The 23,603-nt window shown below is 47.1% G+C and overlaps 1 protein-coding gene across 1 annotated transcript; it reads right to left on the minus strand.

The window, feature by feature from the left end:
- Window positions 1-4,400: 4,400 nt before the first annotated feature.
- GSDMC (gasdermin C) lies at window positions 4,401-22,875 on the minus strand. Its single transcript, XM_043880121.1, has 14 exons — window positions 22,787-22,875; window positions 21,793-21,912; window positions 21,549-21,718; window positions 19,436-19,656; window positions 18,197-18,380; window positions 14,376-14,544; window positions 12,431-12,542; window positions 9,272-9,367; window positions 8,903-8,932; window positions 8,523-8,582; window positions 6,825-6,964; window positions 6,391-6,505; window positions 5,655-5,728; window positions 4,401-4,999 (listed from the first exon to the last, which is right to left on the minus strand). Exons 4-14 carry the CDS (start codon window positions 19,650-19,652, stop codon window positions 4,760-4,762), a joined length of 1,437 nt encoding a protein of 478 aa, XP_043736056.1. The 5' UTR covers window positions 19,653-19,656; window positions 21,549-21,718; window positions 21,793-21,912; window positions 22,787-22,875; the 3' UTR covers window positions 4,401-4,759.
- Between the last annotated feature and the right edge of the window lie 728 nt (window positions 22,876-23,603).

Consider the following 23,603-nt stretch of genomic DNA (forward strand, 5'->3'; position numbering starts at 1 on the left):
TTGTCCTTTTTCCCTTTTCTTTCTATTCTCTATGTACTTACATCTAATTAAATCCAAACTCCACCAAATGTTTAAATCTCTTCCTCTTACACCCCGATTCCAGGTATTTTATCAATTTCATACTCCTGGAGAAATCTCTCCCCAAGGCTTCCTATCACTTAGGTGTATCACATCCTCTTACAACTTTCTGGAAAAGGGAACATGGGCAGTCAGTAATTAAAAAAAAAAAACAAAAGCTTTGGTTGAAAATATCCTTATTCTACCTTGATGATATAGACTTCTAAATTGGAAATAATTTTCCATCAAGATTTAGGAAGACCTTGCTGCATTGCCTCTAGTCAGCAGTGGTTGTATTTTAAAGGCATTCCCATGTCTGATCTTCTGTAAATAGCCTGTTTTCCTCCTGGATTTTCACTTTGTCCCACAGGTTCTGAAATGTCCCTGAAATGTTTTGGTATGAGCTCATTTTCATGTATCAATATTTGTGTTAGGCACTCAATGGGCTCTTTAAATCTTGAAATATGTGTCCTAATTATGGGGCATTTTCTTGAATTGTTTTCTTGATGATTCCCTGTGTGTTCTCTTTTGGGAGAAGGGGCCTGATTTATTCAAATGTTCGCCTTCCTAAACTGCCCTTGTAAATTTCTTTTCTCATTTTTATCCTGTGGCTTTTGGCTCTACTTTTTGGGAAATTTTGGGAAATTGGGACAAGCATCATCAGGTACCTGAGATTTCAGGGAAATCTCCTTAACGTTATCCTCTAATCTTGAATTTCTTTTCTGTGATAATAGTTTTAATTTTTAAGAGCTCTATTTTCTCAATGTTCCTTTTAAAATTTTGGTTTTTTAAAATTTTTTCATTTATTTTTATTAGTTGGAGGCTAATTACTTTACAATATTGTAGTGGTTGTTGCCATACATTGACATGAATCAGCCATGGATTTACATGTGTTCCCCATCCTGAACCCCCCTCCCACCTCCCTCCCCATCCCATCCCTCTGGTTGCTAAGTCGTGTCCAACTGTTTTGCGATGCTGCTGTCGGTAACCTGCCAGGCTCCTCTGTTCATGGGATTTCCCAGGCAAGAAAACGGGCATGGGTTGCCATCTTCTTCTCCAGGGCATCTTCCCATCCGAGGGATCAAACCCAGGTCTCCTGCATTAGCAGGTGAATACTTTACCGAATGAGCCATCAAAACCCAAGTTTTAGCTTTTCTCAAAAACAAAGAAACAAAAAAACCAAAACCGGTGCGGAAGCTCACATTCCTGCTTGGCCCTAACTAGGTACAGCTGTGACGCACCTGTCAGCTCCAGGCGGGGCCTGCGTCCATCTTTCCTTCCACCAGGGGATCTTCCCAACCTGGGAACTGAACTCGTGTCTCCTGCATTGGCAAGTGGATCCTTTACCACTGAGCCACCAGGCTATGGCCCTCCCGGTTGCTTTTTGTTAGTTTTGGCCTCAACTGTTTCTCAGGTACCTGATGATGCTTGTCGGCTCCCATTTTGGGGGCGGGGCATCACAAATCAGACCGGAAGCTCTGAGCGGTGGGTGGAGCGTGGTGACTGCGCTTCACTGGCGGGCAGCAATGTGCTCTGCTTCGTTGCGTATTAGAATCAGCTGGGGAGCTCTTGAACCACTCGGGTACCTGCTCTCACTGCAAAACAACTAAATCAGACTTGTCGGGGTGCGAGCCGGCGTTAGTATTTTTTTAAAGCACCCCAGTTGGTTTCTGTGTGTGCCCAGCGCTGAGGACCTCTGCTGTGCCTTTCTTTGTGGAAACTGGGCATCTCCATCAGTAGGACTTTTTTAGTGCCAGGTCCCCAGGAAGAATCCTCCAGTCTCCTTCCTGCTAGACTAACCCTCCAGTCTCCCAGTGAGGCACTGGGAGAAGGGAGTCAGCTGGGAAAGACTGCGCTCACAACTCCCAGCTGGGAGAGAAGGTGAGGCAAGGGTTGCCCTGGAACTTTCCACGATAAAGAGGCTCTCTCTGGCCACTTGTATGCCCCTCTAGTGACAGGAGCGGCTTCTGGAATGTATCCTTCTGTTGTCTTTTTGCTGGGTGGAAAGAGAAAAGAGAGCAACAGGCACCTAGAGTTAATCATCATGAAATTAACAACAACAAAAAAACCCAAGAACTTTTCAACACAGGAAAACAGTTGGAGTCAAACAAGATCTTCTGGGGAAGAGGGGGAGGCTGAGGTGCCTTGCACCACTTCACGGGCTCTGAGCCCAAGGCCACAGGTTTACTTGTTTATCTTTGTCCGTGCTGGGTCTTCGGGGCTGCGCTGGCGCCTCTCCAGTTGTGGCGCTCAGGCTTCTCATTGCAGGGGCGTCTCTTGTGCCGCACGGGCTCCAGGGCCCGCGGGCTTCAGTAGTTGTGGACCTTAGAGCTCAGGCTTAGTGGTTGTGACGCTTGGGCTTTGTTACCCCACAACATGTGGGATCTTCCCGGACCAGGGAATCAAACCCATGCCTGCTGCATTGTCAGGCGGATTCCTTACCACTGAGCCACCAGGGAAGACCCGGAGTTTTAAAAAAAATACATCTTTCGTTCTCATCTGCTTGGTTGAGACCTTGTAAAGAGGGGAGATGGGATTGGGGAGGAGAAGACTAGGCATCGCTTCTGGGCAGAGGGGCTGACCCTGAACACAAGGAAGTGTTTGGGGGGAAGCGAAGCCATATTAATGAGAAGAATAACCACACCTGTAGCCAGCTCGCCTCTTCCCCAGACAAGCCGGGTGAACTCTCTAAAGGAAGCGAAGACTCCTGAACCCCTCCCCACCACACGCTGACCTCTCTGAAGAGTCCGGGTGTTCTGTGTGGAGAGACAGGCAAATGCCTCTCCTGGGAGCGGGAACCCAAGCTCTGGCCATTTACAAATCCCTGCAAGACAAGACAGAGTTCAGGCCAACCGCGCAGGACTTCTCAGAGCCCAGGTAAGTCCTTTCTTTTTTTCACACCAATAGAAACAGGCTCCAAACAGTTTTTTGTGTTGGAAGACACACAGGTCTCATTTCAGATGGAGTGGAAGAAAGAAAAACTTCCTACCCTCCAGCGTTGTGCAGAGAGGGGGTTTGGACAGAGGCACTCATGCTGGTGTTGAAAACAATTTGCACAAGGTGAGAGTTGCAATTTGGGTTTTATTTGGGGGCAAAATGAGGACTGCAGCCCAGGAGACATGTTTCAGATAGCTCTGAGAAAATGCTCCGAGGAGGTGAGGGAGGAGCTAGGATATATAGGAGTTTTGCAACCAAGTGCAGGTAGTCTGAACATCAGAAGATCACCGTTAATTAAAGAGACCAGATATGTCATGTTAAGGAATTTAGCGCTTTTTCTATGCATGGGAAGATGTAGTCCGGGCTCAATGAAATCTTTCCTTTCATATGCATCTCGGCTATTTGAGACCAATATCCTATGTTTTCACATCCTGCCTGGGGATGAGCAATATGAATAAAAAAAGGGTTACATGGCATCTATGCAAACACTAGAGGAAAGAAAGACAGTGGCAGAATTCATTCGGGTAGGGAAGTTAAAGAAGAGCCCACAGTGTCCTTAATTATTTTGTATTGAAGTGAAATAATCTCAGTAAAACAAGACCTTAAAGATGAGAAGAAGAAACAACAAGACTTAAGCCAAAAGGGAGACTGCAAAGCTAAGAGACCAAATTGAATATCAGAATGACAGTTTCTGAGCTAAGAAATTAGAAAAGCAATAGAATGATGATTGCAGTTGAGGGTTGACTCACAGACATTGAGGAAAGACCTGCCATGATCTTAGAGAATGCAAAAGGGAAAAGGAGAGATTATAGCGAATAGACAAGGTAAAATGTATTTAGAGGACCCAGAGGATATTTGTGGGCTTCCCAGGTGGCGCTAGTGGTAAAGAACCCACCTGTCAATGCAGGACACGTAAGAGACATGGGTTCGATCCCTGGGTGGGGAAGATACCCTGGAGGAGCGCATGGCAACCCACTTCAGTATTCTTGCATGGAGAATCCCATGGACGGAGGAGCCTGGTGGGCTACAGTCCATGGGGTCGCAAAGAGTCAGACACAAATGAGGGGACTTAGCACAGCACAAGGACCTTTGGTGACTGAGAAATAGAGAATTCAACAAACAGAATGTGTAATGTGTTTAGCGATATGAGTGAATCTTCCTTAAATGAAGGAAGAACTGAACCCACAGCTCAGAAGGCACTGTCTGAAAACTCCCAGGCTGACTGACAGACGCACAGGTATAATTATGTGTGTGTGTGTGTTGGTGGGGGGTAGTTTTAAGTTTGAAACAATTCCAGGCATACAAGAACACTTCAGAATGAAAAAGAACTCTTGTTTTAAATATTTTATCACATTTCCTAGATCACATGCTTCTCTATCCATCCATCAGTTCACCTTATTTTCTGATATATTTCCAAGTAAGTTACAGATGTCAGTACACTTTACCCAATGCAATTCAGAATGCTTATTCATGAGAGTTCAATCTTTGTGTACATTGCTTTGAAGTAAAATTAACATGCAATGAAATGTTCAGATCTTTAGATACTATTTGTTGAGTTTGGACAAATGCATAAACCTTTAGCGAGATACAGAGTTACAGAGTATTTCCATCACCCTAGAATGTTCCCTCCGGTCTTTATCGATCTCTCTCCACCCAAACTGGAGTGGCAGAAGGTGGGGCTCCATGTACCCTGAGCACAGAGGACGCTCACAGCTGGACCAGGGTGCAGCCAGGCCTCTCTGGACTCAGTGCCCCCAGCGAGGGCTCAGGACTCAGCCAGTTGCTGCAGCATCAAGAGGGACCCGTACAGGGTAGACAGGGGCTCCTTGGCCTCCAGGTCCCAAGTCCCCTTGGGGTTGTCGGGTGCCACACTCAGACCGCACTCCTGCAGCAGGCCGAAGGTGATAGCCAACCCCTCTTCCTCCAGTGAGGCGAGGAGCTTGGGATCCAGGGTGAAGGGATTGTTGCAGGGGTGCAGGAAGTTGGGCTCCAGGATGCTCTTCACCTGGAGGAAACAGGGTCAGCTGTTGCAGGCCAGCCTTTGAGGTTGGGAATCAAGACCTTCTATCCAGAGAGCCAGGGCCTCTCGGGGTCATGGGAGAAGGAGAGCGATGGAGTCAAGGGACCCAGAACTCTCATCCTATTCTGACCTGTGGTCAGGGTGAGCTTGGATACGTTTCTGAAAATTGTTGAGCTTTGGTTCCTCAGCTGCCACATGGTGATACTAACATCGACCTTGCTAAATAGTGTTATCTGCACTTACATGTGTACATGTGTATCTGTGCAATGTGTGCGTGTATGTGCATACATCTGTACACATATGTACTTATGTATACATATATGTGGAGGAAGACAATTTGCAAATGGTAACCGTATGAGAAAAGCATGAGCCCCCACATACGCATTCCTGTGTGGCTCTTTTAGAACTGTGGGCACCCCCTGCTGGGGTTGCTATGGAGGTGGAGACCCTCCTGAGGTGGACCCCATCCCCTGGGCCTGCTCCCCAGAGGGAGAGGCAGCCAGGGAGTTCCCAGCGGCCACATGGCTCAGTCCCCAGTGCCAGCAGGACCTTATGTCACCTCTCTTTCCTCAGGATCATTCTTATCCTGGTTCCCTCACCCTCGTCCCAGGACGCTGGCCCCTGGGGGTTGATTTCTCACCAGCTCCTGCTGCTGGGGCAGGATCCTCTTCTCCATGGACCAGGCCAGCAGCTCATGTTGGATGTCACTCAGCACTGGGGACAAGGGGACATTTGGGGAGAGAGCAGTGAGGCCCCACTGTGAACTAGGGGACCCCAAGAGAGGGGAACCCTGAGGCAGAGGAATAAAACCCGTTAGGTATGAAGGTCAAGTTCCCTCATGCTCTTGGGATGGTTTCCAGGATGCTCTGTAACACTGTCCAGACTGGAGCCTGGAATCATCCACACCTAGTGATAGGTTGGATGGACTTGGGCTGGTCTTTCTGGGTCCTGGGCTGGTTCTATATCCTATGGCAAATTTATCTCACTGAGCCGTCCTGACCTTGCAGAGACAAGTGATGTGAGATGAAGGTCATTAGAAAGATTTTAGAGAGGTGTGTGCATGCGTGCTAAGTTGCTTCAGTCATATCCAACTCTTTGTGACCCTATGGACTGTAGCCTTCCCTGCTCCTCTGTCCATGGGATTCTCCAGACAAGAATACTGGAGGGGGTTGCCATGCCCTCCTCCAGGGGATCTTCCCCACCCAGGGTTCGAACCTACATCTCTTATGTCTCCTGCATTGGCAGGCAGGTTCTTTACCACGAGCACCACGTGGGAAGCCCCCATTAGAGAGGTGGCAGATGGCATCTAATCCCTTCCTTTCGGGTCTAGAGGCCAAATTTGTGATGTTCCCACATTTCCCTCAAGTCATTCTTACCCAGTAAGGCTTCAAGGAGGTAAATAATGTGTCTTGACTCAAGCCACACATTTCTTGAGTTTTCCTGCATCTCACTTAGGAAGCTGCCTGTATGAATCCAAATGTTCCCATCCAGCTAGAGGAGACCCGTATTAGTAGTTAAGACAACAACAACAATAATAGTAATAGCAGTAGATATTGTGGTACAATTCTGCCAGTATCTTTTGAGTTTACAAGTGATTAACTCAGGTAGGAGGGGGAGGGCTCTTCACCTCCCCCAGGAGATTCCAAGCAGCTGCAGCACGTGGGCTGCAAACCCTGGACCTGGTCACTGCTGGGCCTGTGTCTGGGGTCCCCTCCTCAGCCCTCCTTCCCCGGGTATCTGTTGTCGACCTCCTAAACCTGCCCCTTCACAACTCTAATTGGCCTTAGGAAGAGTGGGACCCCCTTCTCACCATGTCTGTGAAGTCCTGCAGAGCCCCTTGGTCCTTGAGCTTGGCCAGGATGGTATGAAAAAGAGCATCTCGAATGTCCCTGGGGAGCTCAGCCACTGCCTCCATTTCCCTGGAAACCTCATTTTGTAGGGACTTGAAATCTGTCCTCAACATCAACATCAGCCAGGAAATGGGGGACAATTCTTTGATTAGAAGGTTTGTGGTGTGATAAGCTGGGCACCTCCATCCCATTTATCTGCCAACCAAAAGCATTTCTGCGGACGGCATGTTTGAACTCTGAGGATGAAGCTATCATAATAGGCTGGAAAGGTGGGCAGTCCTAGTGCTGAGAAGGGGCCAGGGGGTAACAGGCAGAGAGGGTACAAGTCTGGGAGGCGAGAAGGAGATTCTGGAAAGAGATCACAAGAAGTGGAAGAAAATGACCAAGCGCTCGGTTCTGGGTCATGTCTAGAACAATGTGGATTCTCATGATGGGCTCTAGAGATGAGAATTCTAGGTGCTCTGGGCCCAGTTTCTACATGTATTGAGTGGAATGTTATGTGGATTACATGAGTTTACTAAGTAAAATGCTTGGGGGGTGGGTAGCACCTGACATGCATAGATTATCCATCTCATTGTGTAACTGCCTGTATCATCTGTGACCACAGACACAACCAAGGCATGGTGTTGGGGGCTCTCTGCTTCTCCTAGGAGACTTCAGGTGGCCTCCAGATGGTCTGCTAAGAGGGAGCAGTCCACTGAGGCAGGAATTTCTGTTTGGTCCATGGCTGTATCCCCACTGCTCAGAATAATGCCTGTTGCTCAAATAGTTTTCAGCAATGGTTTGTTGTGTGCATGCATGCATCCGTGAATGAATGAATGAATGAATGAGTGGGGCTGTACAAAGTATCAGCTGGGAAGTGGAGCTCAGTTTTGTAAGTTGCAAGCACATCACCTTTTGGGTACCTAGCTTTGCAGTTTTCCACCCAGGAAGCCCCAGCTTTCTTCATAAATACTGACCTCAGCAAATGGGTTCCTGTCCTCTTCCTGGAAAGAGTCACAAGGGATCATTTCCCTTTCTCATCCCCCAGGTTTACTCTTGAGACGTTTTGGAGGGTCCTGCCCTCCTAACACCTCCTCCCTTTTGTTTAACCTCTTCCTCCCCCCATTCCAGCCCCTCCCTCCACCTCCTTGGCCCTCCCAGACCCTTCCCATTCCACAGAAACTAGGGCCAGGCCCCAGGGCAGTGGTGGCAAAGGCAGGGCCATCTGCTCTGCTCTCCAGACGTGTATTTGCCATTAGGACCCCACCCCAATCCCAGCAAACACACACTCACCAATTGGGAGGATGGGACGTCTTATGGTGCTTAGAAGGGAAATTAAATTCCCCATCCAACAGTTAGTCTGTGACGACACTCGGTTTCTCTGAACTTCTGCCTACTTCCCCGAACTCCCCACTTTCTGTCCATCCCTTCCCCTTGCCCAGGGCACCAGAGCCAGCGCCATGGGTAAGGACAGCAAAGGCAAGCACATGGGACTTGGGTTGTGACGGGAGGCTTTGGGAAGGAATCGGAGCCCACTTTCCTGGCTGTAAGATCACCCACTCACCCATCGCTGATTGCATCTGCAATTTCTCCGGAGAGATAAGCAGAAGGGCTCATTCGCCAAGTGTTAACCTCTCCTCCCCCAAAACATGCACACAAACACACACCTTCATTACCTGTCCTGGTATTCAAAGGAGAAAACTGGCTTTCTCTGTGGCCACAAAGGTCTATGGCTTCTGAAAGACAGAAAAGATAGCAGGCTATGGAGGAAGCAGGGTAGTTTTCCTCTGGGTCTGCCTTGCAGACTAACACCTGGGCTAAGCAGTTTGCACCGCTTTTATTAGCATCCAGAGACGGTCAGGGCTCAGCAGGGCCTGGGGGCTTGGCAGAGAACCTGCCCTGCTGAGGAACTCAAGTTCTGAAAAGGCTTTCTGCTTGTCATCATCTGAGATGGAAAGAATTTCTGGATGGGGAAGAAGGCAGGTCAGGAGAGCCCAGGTTATTCCTGGTGGAGGGGTCCAATCCCACTTTCCTGGCTCTGAAATGACTCGCTTACCTGGTGACATCTGCAGCTCCTGCAGTTTCCCTGGAAGGAGAAACAGACATGCTCACTTAGGCGCTTTTTCACCCCTCCCGTCTCCTGTCCCTCCTCCTCCTAGCCTCTCTAACTCCTCCCTGTTCCCCCTTATTTCTCATCTCTCAGCTGACACGCTGCCTGAAGACAGGGAGCCTTGGCAAGTACCTCCCTCCCTCCCCCACCCACCCCCAGGACTCTACTTCAGGATTCAGAAGAGAAAGTGGCTGTCTCCGGGGCCAAGGGGCCTGTGCCTGGGTCAAGGGCAGGGGAAGGAACTAGGAGGTGGTGGAGGACCTTGCTGGAGGAGTATTCCCTGTAGGACTGAGTGCCTTGTGGGGCTGCTGTAACCTTGAAACTGAGGTCTAGGCAGAGACACTGCGCAACACAGGAACTCATCTTCTGGGAAGGTTTTCCGCTTGTCATCATGTGAGATGAGAAGAATGGCTGCAAGGGGAAGAAGCCAGGTCAGGAGTGCCCAGGTTATTCCTGCTGGATCCTTTCACACGCCTGCACCCACAGCCCTTTCCCTTCACCCTCCGGCCTGAATGGTGCAGAGAGGCCCCGCACACCCCTTCCTGGTAAGGCACGACTTGCAGGCAGGGCTGTGATGATGCTCTTTCTCCTGAGTCCCGCTGTCTTCGGTTCCCACTGGCTAACACCTAGAGATCTCTTCAAGAAAATTAGAGATACTAAAGGAGTATTTTATGCAAAGATGGGCTCAATAAAGGACAGAACTGGTGTGGACCTAACAGAAGCAGAAGATATTAAGAAGACATGGCAAGAATACACAGAAGAACTGTACAAAAAAGATCTTCACGACCCAGATAATCACGATGGTGTGATCACTCACCTAGAGCCAGACATCCTGGAATGTGAAGTCAAGTGGGCCTTAGAAAGCATCACTATGAACAAAGCTAGTGGAGGTGATGGAATTCCAGTTAAGCTATTTCAAATCCTGAAAGATGATGCTGTGAAAGTGCTGCACTCAATATGCCAGCAAATTTGGAAAACTCAGCAGTGGCCACAGGACTGGAAAAGGTCAGTTTTCATTCCAGTCCCAAAGAAAGGCAATGCCAAAGAATGCTCAAACTACCTCACAATTGCACTCATCTCACACGCTGGTAAAGTAATGCTCAAAATTCTCCAAGCCAGGCTTCAACAGTACGTGAACCATGAACTTCCAGATGTTCAAGCTGGTTTTAGAAAAGGCAGAGGAACCAGAGATCAAATTGCCAACATCCGCTGGATCATAGAAAAAGCAAGAGAATTCCAGAAGAACATCTTCTTCTGCTTTATTGACTATGCCAAAGCCTTTGACTATGTGGATCACAATAAACTGTGGAAAATTCTGAAAGAGATGGGAGTACCAGACCACCTGACCTGCCTCTTGAGAATTCTGCATGTAGGTCAGGAAGCAACAGTTGGAACTGGACATGGAACAACAGACTGGTTCCAAACAGGAAAAGGAGTATGTCAAGGCTGTATATTGTCACCCTGGTTATTTAACTTATATGCAGAGTACATCATGAGAAACACTGGGCTGGAGGAAGCACAAGCTGGAATTAAGATTGCTGGGAGAAATATCAATAACCTCAGATATGCAGATGACACCACCCTAATGGCAGAAAGTGAAGAAGAACTAAAGAGCCTCTTGATGAAGGTGAAAGAGGAGAGTGAAAAAGATGGCTTAAAGCTCAACATTCAGAAAACTAAGATCATGGCATCTGGTCCCATCACTTCATGGGAAATAGATGGGGAGACAGTGGAAACAGTGGCTGACTTTATTTTTGGGGGCTCCAAAATCACCGCAGATGGTGATTGCAGCCATGAAATTAAAAGATGCTAACTCCTTGGAAGGAAAGTTATGACCAACCTAGACAGCATATTAAAAAGCAGAGACATTACTTTGTCAACAAAGGTCCGTCTAGTCAAGGCTATGGTTTTTCCAGTATTCATATATGGATATGAGCGTTGGACTATAAAGAAAGCTGAGTGGCGAAGAATTGATGCTTTTGAACTGTGGTGTTGGAGAAGACTCTTGAGAGACCCTTGGACTGCAAGGAGATCCAACCAGTCCATCCTAAAGGGGATTAGTCCTGGGTGTTCATTGGAAGGACTGATGTTGAAGCTGAAACTCCAATACTTTGGCCACCTGATGGGAAGAGCTGACTCATTTGAGCAGACCCTGATGCTGGGAAAGATTGAGGGCAGGAGGAGAAGGGGACGACAGAGGATGAGATGGTTGGATGGCATCATTGACTCAATGGACATGGGTTTGGGTGGACTCCGGGAGTTGGTGATGGACAGGGAGGCCTGGTGTGCTGCGGTTCATGGGGTCGCAAAGAGTCGGACATGACTGAGCGACTGAACTGAACACTTAGAAAACGTATTTTTGAAAATGAGGCTCCTTCTCATCCCCTCCTAAATAAATAACACTTTGTCATTCCCCACACTCTTTAATAACACTACCATCTCCTGATGCCCTCTGCACAGTCTCTGGTCTCTCTCTAAATTAGCCGTGGATCCCATCTTTGTCTCTACTCTCAGTAGAACTGGCCCTTTTCCAGAAGCTGAGGTCCTTTGACCCCATGAGACTGGAGAGCTCAGTTCTTTTCTACTGCTGTTGACAGGTGGCAAGTGATGCCAGGACCTGGCCTTGATGAGATGTTACAGAGAGGGTGCTATAGGTGTGTGTGTGTGTGCAAGTGTTGAGGGCATCCTCTCAGGCTGTGTCAGGACGGCCTGTGTGTGTGTGTGTGTGTGTGTGTGTTGAGGGCACCTTCTTCCCTTGGACCTCAGCTGTGTCAGGATGGCCTCTAGCTGGGTCATCATTTGGGAGGGGAGAGGGGGGACGCCAAGGACGCTGAGCTGTGTTCCCAGTGCTCACCGTTCCTCCCGGGTGTGTGGTTGCTGTTTGATGACACTGGTTCACTGATGTGAAGTCAGAACCCAAAGCGAGGGTGTGTGTACTGGGGGCTGTGCATTCTGAGGCTAGTGAGGGAAAGACGGATTAACAGATACATTCCTGTGTTCTGTTGTTGGAGCTTCCCTGGTCGCTCAGATGGTAGAGAATCTGCCTGTAGTGCGGGAGACCCGGGTTCGATCCCTGGGTTGCGAAGACCCCCTGGAGGAGGAAATGGCCTTACATCTGCAGTTCTGTTTATGACGAGCCACTGTCTTATGAGCTTTACCTGGGCTTATGGGGCTCTGTGGCTCCCCCAGGTGAGCTGCCGAGAGTGGCAGGGCCTTGAATGCATAGACACGGTCGGGATCAGGGCTGCTCTTTGCCTGGTGCTAAGGACACCCCACGTCGGCCCCCCCTTGTGTCTGTCTCCATGTGGGACACTGCGTCTGGGTCTCCGTGTGGCCATGGTTCGGTCCTGCGGGCTTGGAGGTGGCTGTGGGAGGCTGAGAAATTGTGCTCCTCCCCTCCCCCAGCAGGGAGGGAAGCCAGGGTGGCCTCTGGGTGGTCTCCCACTCCCCCTACCCCTTTCAGGCTCTGCTCACCTCGACCGTTCTCCTGGAACACCAGCTGCTTCCTCTTATAGGCCATCACGGTGCCCTGGGGCAGAGTCAGCGTCCTCTGTCTCACTTTCAGACCCGATCTGTCTCCTGTGCTCTGGGTGGAGAAGCCAGGCAACACGGTCATGTGTGCATGAGTTTCTAGAAGCTCATGAGCCAGGACCCAGCAGCCTCCTGCCCTCCCATTCCCCATCCTGGTCCTGATTTCCAGTTACCCGTTTTTTTTTCTTCTTTGGTCCAGTATTTACCTTCACGTCTGTCAATGTCATGCTTTTATTGCACGTATATGGGCGCCCTGTGGACCAGTCAAGCTAACACATGACACTAACCGTCACATGGAGTTATTCCTGTATTCTAGGAGACCCGAACGACGATTAACATATATCATCATATGATCTAGATGAGTGGGATGGTGGGGGGCTGGGAGGGAGGTTCATGAGGCAGGGGATATACGTGTACGTATGGGCGCTCCACTTCATTGTACAGCAGAAACTAACAGCATTGTAAAGCCATTACACGCCAGTAAAAAAAAAAAAATGTGTCATCGTAAGCTCTTTGTAGATGCTATTATTTTAATTATTTTGGATCTGGGAACTGTTCCCCAGAAACACACACAGTGTCCTCAGGCAACCTCATGAGTCACTGGCTCTCCAGAATCAGCTCTGTGCTTTGACCCCCCAGGATGCCTCCTACCCTCCAGTTGCTGAGAGAATCCACTGTAGACCAGTGCCACGGGGAGCTCTGACGTATTGAAACACAGGGGTACCAGGCAAAACTGAGGCGGCCGTGAACCAGGGTGAGAAGCAAGCTGTTTTCACAACACCTCAGCCCGGGAGCTGATATCGGAACCTTGCTGGACGCTGCGAGCAGTCGTCCTACGTGAGAGGATACTGGATTTTCTCCTCCTGTTCTCGCGAAGTCCAGATGCCCAGCCCAAGCAGATGGAAACCCAAAGCTGAACATCAAAATGTCCTTCAGACTGGAGTCATGTTTTATTTATTTCAGGTTTCTTTGGAATCAAATCATGCAGGTGGAATCTGGCCTCCCCTAGGACAAGTTAACCAATTTGGGGAAAGTTAGTTCATATTTCAGGCTATTTTTCCCCACTTTTTAGTTCCTAAATCTCTTAAATGAGGACAACTTACACAAAGTATGTTGCATAGAAAACATGTTATAACACAAAATTTCTTTATCTCCGTGAATCTTAGCTGATATTGCATATACTTTAATATATTGTTTAAATCAATTTAAAAGATTATAATTGGCCATCGTGAGTGCGTTGTATACATCACATGTGCTTGAATGTATTTAAATCTGAATCTATAAACTTTCTGCTTCAGGTATCACAGTATTTAGGGTGTTTTAACTGCCAAAGTTTTGTTTTGTGTTAATGATTCCTTGGGCTCCTCAGGTGGTTCAGAACCCACCTGCAATGCAAGAAACACAAATTCGATCCCTGACTGGATTGGGAAGATCCCCTGGAGAAGGAAATGGTGACCCACTCCAGTATTCTTGCCTGAGTCATCTTATGGACAGAGGAGCCTGGCGGGCTACAGTCCATGGGTCTCAGAGCTGGACATGAGTTAGCAACTAAACAACAATTTCTTGTTTCCTCTAGCAAACCACACAAGAATGTAGTACAGCAACTACACTTTAGTAATTTCAAGGATCTATCATTTGCCCAAAGCAAAATATAATCTCAAATAATTAAATCTATTGCCCATTTTATCAATATGGAATAATCCCATGTACTGAAATTAAGAGAGGATGTTAGACAGACTCTCAGGTCAGGGGTCAGGCTTCCTCAGCACATGAGAAGTGGGAGTAATGACCCCACTCACCCCACCCCCTGAAACCAGGTCCTAAGAGGGTCCAGAGTCCCTGGAAAGGGACGCTGGGCTGGCTGTCCCACTTCAGGACAACACAATACCTTGACATAAAAACTCCAAGGGATAGATAATTTGCCCGTGCCTTTCACACTGCTGCTGTCCTGCAAGACGGTTGTGTTGATCAGTTGCACAACCTCTGTCACCACATACAGGTTGTCCCCTCTGGTCCGGCACTCCTTCCGAAATGGCGGCTCTTGATCCAACACTTTCCTAGGGGGCATAAAGGAGGAGGAGGGTCAGAGTGCGAAGGAGATGGCTTCTCAGGTTACTCCTCTCCTTAGGACCTGAAGGGTGCAGAGTCTGTGTGGAGCCCTAAATAGTGGCAAGGTACTGGCTTATAGGCTAAGAAGGATGTCCCTGGTATGCATGATGGAGAGGCCCCCTTCACTTATGGAGGGATGGGTGTGAGAGTATGCAAGCCATCTTCTTAAGGCTTTTCCAAAATTATGTTAGTTCTTTTAGAGGGCAGTTTATAGTTCTCCAGCTCTAGGGCCTCTGACCAGAAGATCCAGAAGTAGATAAGTCTAGATGGTAGAGAACAGTCCTTAGGAGATCCTGCTGTCAAACCTGGGGACCTCCACACCCATCCTTGTCCAGACACATAATCAGGGTGGGATGTGGAGCATACAGATAAAGTATGATGACACTGGGAGGATTTTGGATGATTTTTTTTCTTGACTATTATAGGTGAGTGTTTATGGATTAAACATCCTTGGTAGGTGGGTAGGACTGGCTTGAAGATGTAAGTTTGAGTGGGAGATGTGAGTGATGTGAAGTCCTGAAGACAAATTTCATCTCCATTTCATTTCTGAGACTCATCTCTGATTCCACTCAAGGTCCCTGCTGGGATTGGTGCCCTGGATAACAGCTGTGTGAAAGCCTGAGAAACTCTTAGATTGCTTTTCAGTGGAGGGGGTCACAGAGGATCCAGGGCTGAGCTTTCCCATTGCCCTTGGAGTGAATTTCAAGTCACTTATTTTTCAGTTGCTAAATCATGTCTGACTCTTTGAGATCCCATGATCTGCAGCATGCCAGGCTCTTCTGTCCTCTGCTGTCTCCCAGAGTTTGCTCAAATTCTTGTCCATTGAGTCGGTGATGCTGTCTAACCATCTCATCCTCTGCCGCCCCCTTCTCCTCTGCCTTCAATCTTTCCCAGCATCAGGGTCTTTTCCAATGAGCTGGCTCTTCACATCAGGTGGCCAAAGTGTTGGAGCTTCAGCAAGAGTCCTTCTGATGAATATTCATGGTTGATTTCCTTTAGGATTGACTGGTTTGGTCTCCTTGTAGTTGTAGAGACTCTCATGTGTCTTCACTAGCAAGACAATTCAAAAGCATCAATTCTTCGGCACTCAACCTTCTTTATGGTCCAACTCTTAGATCCATATGTGACTACTGGAAAAACCATAGCTTTGACTAGATGAATCTTTGTCGGCAAAGTGATGTCTCTGCTTTTTACACCTAATACACTGTCTAGGTTTGTCATAGCTTTCCTTCTAAGAAGCAGTCATCTTTTAATTTCATGGCTACAGTCACTGTCCTCAGTGATTTTGGAGCCCAAGAAAATAGAATCTGTCACCGTTTCTACTTCTCTCCCTTCTTTTTGCCATGAAGTGATAGGATCGGATGCCATGATCTTAGTTTTGGGTTTTTTTAATGTTGAATTTCAAGTCAGCTTTTTTCTCTCTGCTCTCAAGCTGCTTATCTGGTGTCTAAGGGCTGTGTTATCTGATATCTACTCATTTCCTGAGCCTCATTTTGCATTACCTTCATCTTGGTTGGCTAAGCTGCAGTCTCCCCCCTCCAACATCTCGACAATACCCACCTCTGCCCTGCATCATTGCCTTTAACCCCTCCTCTGGATCCCTTTCATCCCACTCTTGCTTGCTTCTTTTATTCTTTAGGTCTGAACTCAACTCAGCCCCTCAGAGACCTAAACTGACTACCCTCCCTCCAGGCATTCTCTGTTACTTCTTTCTGTCTTACATTCAGAGCCCTCATCACAAACTGTGATTACCTTTGTAGCTGAAACACATTATAGCCTCCACATCGCATTTATTAAAAATCTAACTGCCTTTTTATATTTAAAGCTTTGATCTCAGACTTTACTTATCTTACTTGAAACTAGCTGATACAGTTTATTCTAGAAATTTTCTCTTTATTCATCAAGGAGAAAAATGGTTTTTATTTTCTTAGCTCCAGAAACCCAGATATTTTCCTGCAAGACAGTCTTTGCAGATGCTATTTCCAATAAGGGCTGGCAAGACACAAGGAAGACAGAAATTGGGCAATGCCCTGTCAGAGTAACTTCTGTTGAGTTTCTAGTTGCTTCCTTAACATGGGCTTCCACCTTTGTTGCCTTCATAAAAATCTATTTAAACTGGCATCTCGGTTTTTAAAAGGCGTAAAGACTTAAGTTCTTAGAGATTCATTGGCTGTCCATCTTTGCCTGTATGCATGGAGGTAAATTAAATCACTGGACACTTGCAGAGTTTAAACAATCTCAGAGTCTTTGTCTCCTTTAAATTAATATTTTATTAATTTATTTTTTATTGATTATTTCCTCACTCGCTGTACTTTGCCTGTATACCCTAAGTAAAAGTGGCTTTCAGTTCAGTTCAGTCACTCAGTCGTGTCGGACTCTTTGTGACCCCATGAACCGCAGCATGCCAGGCCTCACTGTCCATCACCAACTCCCGGAGTTTACCCAAACTCATGTCCATTGAGTCGGTGATGCCATCTAACCATCTCATCTTCTGTTGTCCCCTTCTCCTCTTGCCTTCAATCTTTCCCAGCATCAGGGTCTTTTCCAATGAGTCAACTCTTCACATCAGGTGGCCAAAGTATTGGAGTTTCAGCTTCAACATCAGTCCTTCCAATGAACACCCAGGACTGATTTCCTTTAGGATGGATTGGTTGGATCTTCATGCAGTCCAACAGACTCGCAAGAGTCTTCTACAACACCACAGTTCAAAAGCGTCAATTCTTCAGTGCTCAGCTTTCTTTATAGTCCAACTCTCACATCCATACATGACTACTGGAAAAACCATAGCCTTGACTAGACGGACCTCTGTTGACAAAGTAATGTCTCTGCTTTTTAATATTCTGTCTAGGTTGGTCATAACTTCCCTTCCAAGGAGTAAGTGTCTTTTAATTTCATGGCTGCAATCACCATCTGCGGTGATTTTGGAGCCCCCAAAATAAAGTCAGCTACTGTTTCCACTGTTTCCCCATCTATATGCCATTAAGTGATGGGACCAGATGCCATGATCTTAGTTTTCTGAATGTTGAGCTTTAAGCCAACTTTTTCACTCTGCTCTTTCATCAAGAGGCTCTTTAGTTCTTCTTCACTTTCTGCCATTAGGGTGGTGTCATCTGCATATCTGAGGTTATTGATATTTCTCCCGGCAATCTTGATTACAGCTTGTGCTTCATCCAGCCTAGCATTTCGCATGATGTACTCTGCATATAAGTTAAATAAGCAGGGTGACAATATGCAGCCTTGACGTACTCCTTTTCCTGTTTGGAACCAGTCCGTTGTCCCATGTCCGGTTCTAACTGTTGCTTCCTGAGCTACACACAGGTTTCTCAAGACAGGGCAGAGATGTTTATGTCTTGGTATTATTCAGTGCCCAGCACATAATAGCGCAGTGATGGGTAACCACTGTTTTAGTAAGTGTGTGTAAGATAATGACTATTAGTTGCGTGAATGAATGAATGCATGAATATCTAAGAAGAGCAGCATGATATGGGATGTCATTTTCTTCATTCTGAACCTCAGCAACAAGCTCTGCTGGATGCCTCCTTGCCCACAAGGAGAGCCCTTGGGGCTCCCTGACCCGTTTTTCCTCTCCCCTGGCCTCACCTCTCCTGGAGGTCTTCCCAGTCGCGTGGTGAGATGGTAACAGACTGAACCTCCAGGGAGCATTCATAGGACTGGGAAGCCTTCCCCGACGCACTCACTTCTAACCCAGCAGTCACATCCACCTCAGCTGCCTCCGTCTGGACCATTTTGTCACTGAAGAGGAATTTTCCTGTCACTACAGGCTCTGGGGATAGAAAAAAATGACCTTAGGTTTAGCCAAGAATTCACTCTGGAACAGCTGGTGTGGGAAATAGAATAACTGAGTCCTCTTTTTATCCTAACCCTCTTTAAAAAAAAAAATATATATATATTTGTGAATTTTTATTTACTTAGCCACTCCCCATGGGATCTTACTTTCCCCATCAGGGATTGAACTCAAGTTCTCTGCAGTGGAAGTGCAGAGTCTTGACCATTGGACCACCAGGGAAGTCCCTACCCCATCCCTCTTAATCATGTAAATCTTAGTGGAGAAACCAGCTGATCATTTAAAGTTTTAAATGTAAATTACTGCTGAGGACAAGCAATACATTTCTCCAGGGGTTGTATAGCAAGGGATGATGTCCTGATTCCAAGAAGGGATGATATCACTTGCACGCAGATCCAGGAGAGCCTGAGCGTCATCTCTCCAGGCACTGCGTCAGCCCCATGGGGCAGCATACCTAGCAGAAAATGTTTGGGGTTTAGAGCCAGGCAGACCTGATTTGGATTCCAGTTCTACCAGTTCCCAGGTGTGTAACTGAACAAGGTATTTTGTTCAGTTTCAATTTGAAAGTGAAAGTGAAGTTGCTCAGTCCTGTCCAACTCTTTGAGACCCCATGGACTGTAGCCTACCTGGCTCCTCCGTCCATGAGATTTTCCATGGCAAGAGTACTGGTGTGGGTTGCCATTTCCTTCTCCAGGGGATCTTCCCCACCCAGGGATCGAACCCGGGTCTCCTGCATTGCAGGCAACTGCTTTTACCGCCTGAGCCACCAGGGAGATAAATTTCAATTTATTCTTATGCAAATGGAGCTATTAACCCCCACTTCAGAGGCTGCTGTAAGGATTCAGTGTGCTAAAATGTGTCTGGGTCCAGCTAATTAGTTAGATTCTCAAAGAAGCCTGGCTCCTTGCCCTGTGCCTTGAGGCAAGGCTGGTTTGGCATCTACCTGTGCAGGTGTCTTAGGGGTTTCTTGGGTGCTCGACTGTGAGCGCCCTTGTGTTTTACTCCTTACCACCTTCACCCCTCGTTGACACTATCTGGGACTGAAGAACTTGGCTCCAGGATGTCCGTGAGGATGCAGTCAACTGGAACATCAGGTTGTTTCCAGAACTGAGAGAGGATCCTCCTCTTCTGCCGCAGTAGACTCAGGAGACAGAATTTGTTGGCACTCTGCGGGTTTTGGATGGGCTTCAGGTCTTTGCCTCCAAGCTCTTTGACCAAATTCTTGTTGGTATGCTCAAACAGGGAGGTCATGATGCTGGGAGCGTAGAGGGGGATACAAAGTTCATTTGGGAGAAAGGGGGCAACATCTGATAGATCCTTGATGTTTTTCCCCAAAGGAATCGACATGATAAGAGATGAATTTAGGTCTTAAACCAGACACAGAAGGGCAAATACTACAAAATCTTATTTGTATGCAAATTTTAAATAGCTAAACTTGTGGAAGAAGCAGAGAGTATGATGGTGTCCAGGGGTTTAGGGGGGAAATGGAGTGATATTGGTCAAAGTGCTCAAAGTTTCAGTTATACTAGATGAAAAAAACCATGGAGATCTAATGTACAGAATGGTGACTATATAGTTAACACTATTGTATTGTATACTTGAAATATGCTGAGGACGTATCTTAAGTGTTCTCATCACACGCGCACAACAGGGAGTATGTGAGGTGGTGAAAGTAGAAAGTATTAGGTGCTCAGTCGTGTTTGACTCTTTGCTTGTAGCCCCATGGCTTGTAGCCCACCGGGCTCCTCTGTCCATGGAATTCTCCAGGCAAGAGTACTGGAGTGGGGTGCCATTCCCTTCTCCAGGGGATCTTCCTGATCCAGGCATCGAACCCATGGTTCTTACATCTCCCGCATTGCAGGCAGATCCTTTACTGTCTGAGCCACCAAGGAAGCCCATGTGAGGTGGTGGGTATGTTTATTAGCTTTATTATGGTGACCATTTTACAATGTATATATGTATATTAAAATATCAAGTTATAAACCTTAAGTATATAGAATTTTTATCATTTATAGCTCAATAAATCTGAAAAGAGGACTAAACAGATTTATAAAAAAGCACAAAAAGGAAGTAAATCCCAGGCAGTTATGTAGATTGGAGCTCAGAGCCAAGAACTGCCCTGGAGATCCAAGTGTTTGAATTATCTGTGTGTAACTGAAACCAGTTACCACTTCCTGGTGTAGCACTTACCACGTACTGCCAGTGTAGTAAGGATGTGTGTATGCATGCTCAGCTTTGTCTGACTCTTTGTGACCCCACGGACTGTAGCCCACCAGGCTCCTCTGTCCATGGAATTCTCCAGGCAAGAATACTGGAGTGGGTTGCCATGCCCTCCTCCAGGGTATCTTCCTGACCTAGAGGCTGAACCTCCTGCAGATTCTTCACTGCTCAGCCACTAGGGAAGCCCAGTAATGATGCAGACATGAATAAATAGTTAATAGTTGGGTAGGCAAAAATGTGAAGTGCATTTTTCAGACCACATCGAGCGAGAGCAATTCATTGCTGTCTCTTGGGGAAATAGGAACAAGATTTTCCAGTTATATAGAATTCACTTTTTGCACATTCATTGAGTGTTGAATAAAGACAGAATTTTCAACAATTCAAATAAAATCCCTGATGTGACTTTCAGTTTTGTCTAGTGTGGGCCCTGGAAGGCCTCAATGGACAACAGAGAGACACAAGAACAAAAAAGGGTTTTCTCAGCCTGGGCCTGGATAAAGATATATCAAAGATACATCCCTGAGCCTTACATGCTTGCAGATTGTTAGCAGGAATTCTCTTTTACTAATGGGAACTTTGGAGGAAGCAGTACCTTCTCTGGGGGTCACATTGTGCTGTGCTGAGTCACTCAGTCGTGTCCGACTCTTTGCGACCCCATGGACTGTAACCTGCCAGGTTCCTCTGTCCATGGGATTCTCCAGGCAAGAATACTGGAGGGGGGTTGCCATGCCCTCCCCCAGGGGATCTTCCCGACCCAGCAATCGAACCCACATCTCTTGCATTGCAGGAGGATTCCTTACCATCTGAAAAACCCAAACAAATGCACCTCTGTTCATTTCACAAATCTACCCTGAACATTTCTGTCTCTGGCCAGAGTGTAATCTCTCCTCTTATTGTTCATCCCCTGAGTCTCCAGTTAGAACTTACCAGGCTGTGTATTGTTTTGCCTTGTAGAAAAGATTCCAGTTGAGTAGGGTCCCTTCAGACCTTATGATGTCAAGCAGAGTTTGACAAACTTCAGAGAGTAGATACACGTGACTCTACTCACTGTTTTCTCTCCACCAGTAAGTCTCTGACTGAATTTCCAATGCAAAATCCTAGAAAAACAAGCATACGACTGGCTCTCTTTTCTTCCAGGAGACTAGGTGAATTCTGGATCATGGAATCTTACCTTCTTAATTCCTTATCAGCCAAAAGTCTGTGGAGTAGAATCAGGCAGTGCTTGGTTCTGTATGTACTACGCTGTCTTGGAGCAGACTGGACAGAGATCCTGGGAAGTGGTGCTCTTTCCCTGGCACAAAGAGAACTGGCTGAACAGGTCTTGTATTTATGCATTTATTAGTCATTGTGACTGTAATAACACACCTGGCTTACATTTTATCTCAAGTGTGCTGTATGTAAAATGCAATCCTGGATCAGCAAGGAAGGGCCAAGAGTAAGCAATGCTGATTTAATGAAGATTTCAGAGGGGGGCGAGGTGCGGTAGGGGCATTGTACAACACAGGTTAGTTTCTTGACAAGTCTCCACTAGGCATCTTTTCAGCTAAGCCTTTTCAGAGGTTTTCATGTAGGTCTTTCCTCTCAGCACCTCCTTCCTCCCCCTGACTCACGCCTGTGTCTCTGTCTCTCCATTCCTGTTTCTGCTCTCCTGGTCAAGGGCTTGCATATTTCTGCCATTTCGCTTCTTGGTTTCTGTTCTGTCGCACATTCTCTCTTCCCTTTCTTTTCCAGGGCAACCTGAGCTTCTCAAAGCCCTCCCTCACTGACCTACTCAGTCAGCAGCCAGCTGCAATTTCTAGTCTCTGGGTCTACATTTTCCTACATACTGTCTGGACTCCAGTGTCAGGGGTTCAGAGGTTAGTAAGACAGAGTGCCTGATTCCAAATGCTTACCTTTACTGTGGGGGAGACAGACAATGCCCATTTTAAGACTGGCGAAGTAAAGAAGATAGAGGACAAGCATGTCCTCACAAATGCACAGAAATCACATTTGTGGACAGGTGTGTGTGTAGTTTGTGCTGAGTTTTCAGCTGGCTCCCCTCTGTTTGCTGGGATTCATGGTTCCTCCATCTCGCCTTCTTGCCTCTTCAATCTACTTTTCCTTAATGTCCTGTGCTCACTTCACTCCTTTGCCAGGATTGCCCAAACAATCCATCTTGGAATTACCTTTCTGATGTATACGTTGCATTTCCCGATTCTTTCCGAGTGTCACATTTAAGAAGCCAGGGTGGGCACTTAGTCAAACCCCTTTCTTTGTCACTGTTGGTTCTGCCTTCACAGTAGACCTGGGTCTGAAACAGGAGGGAAGAGGGCAGGGCACAACTGTTAAAAGAATGACATAGCCATAGGACATGACATGGCCAGTTAGAACCAACGAGGTCCAAGGAGGTGGAAGAGACTGCCGCTAGCCTCAGTATATGCTCCTTGCAGCGGAGCAGCAAGCTAAATGACACACCCACAGGGGCCATGACAGTGCTAAGTCCGACCAAAAAAGGTCAACCAGTGGGCGGTGGACAGTTTCTGGAAATCCCCACCCTTTCCCCCCAAACAGTTGGACTACTTCTGCCACTCATTAGCCTACGAAATTACCCACCGACTTATGAGATGGCCCACACTCTGTGTGTGGAGCATGCTTCTCTCCTAATAAATCCACGTCTTACCTGTCATTTGTTTCTCCCTGAATTCTTCACCAAGAACCTGAGCTTCATTGAGTCCTGAGGCCAGACGTGTGGTCTCAGTTAAAAGACCACAGGTTCAAGTCCTCGTCTGGGACACACGGGTTCTGATCTGCTCTCTTTGTATCAGCTTCTGTGCTGAATTCTGGCCCAGTGACCATCACCTCTCACCTGCATCCCTGTAATCCTCTCCCAACCAGGCTTTATACTTTGGCCCTTACTGTGTCTGTTGTCAACATAGCAACCACAGGCATCTTCTTAAAAGATGCAGCGATTTTTTTATTTCACTCTTGAACTCAAGCCCTTCC

The sequence above is a fragment of the Cervus elaphus genome, chromosome 21 (genome assembly GCF_910594005.1).
Source record: "Cervus elaphus chromosome 21, mCerEla1.1, whole genome shotgun sequence".
NCBI lineage: Eukaryota > Metazoa > Chordata > Mammalia > Artiodactyla > Cervidae > Cervus > Cervus elaphus.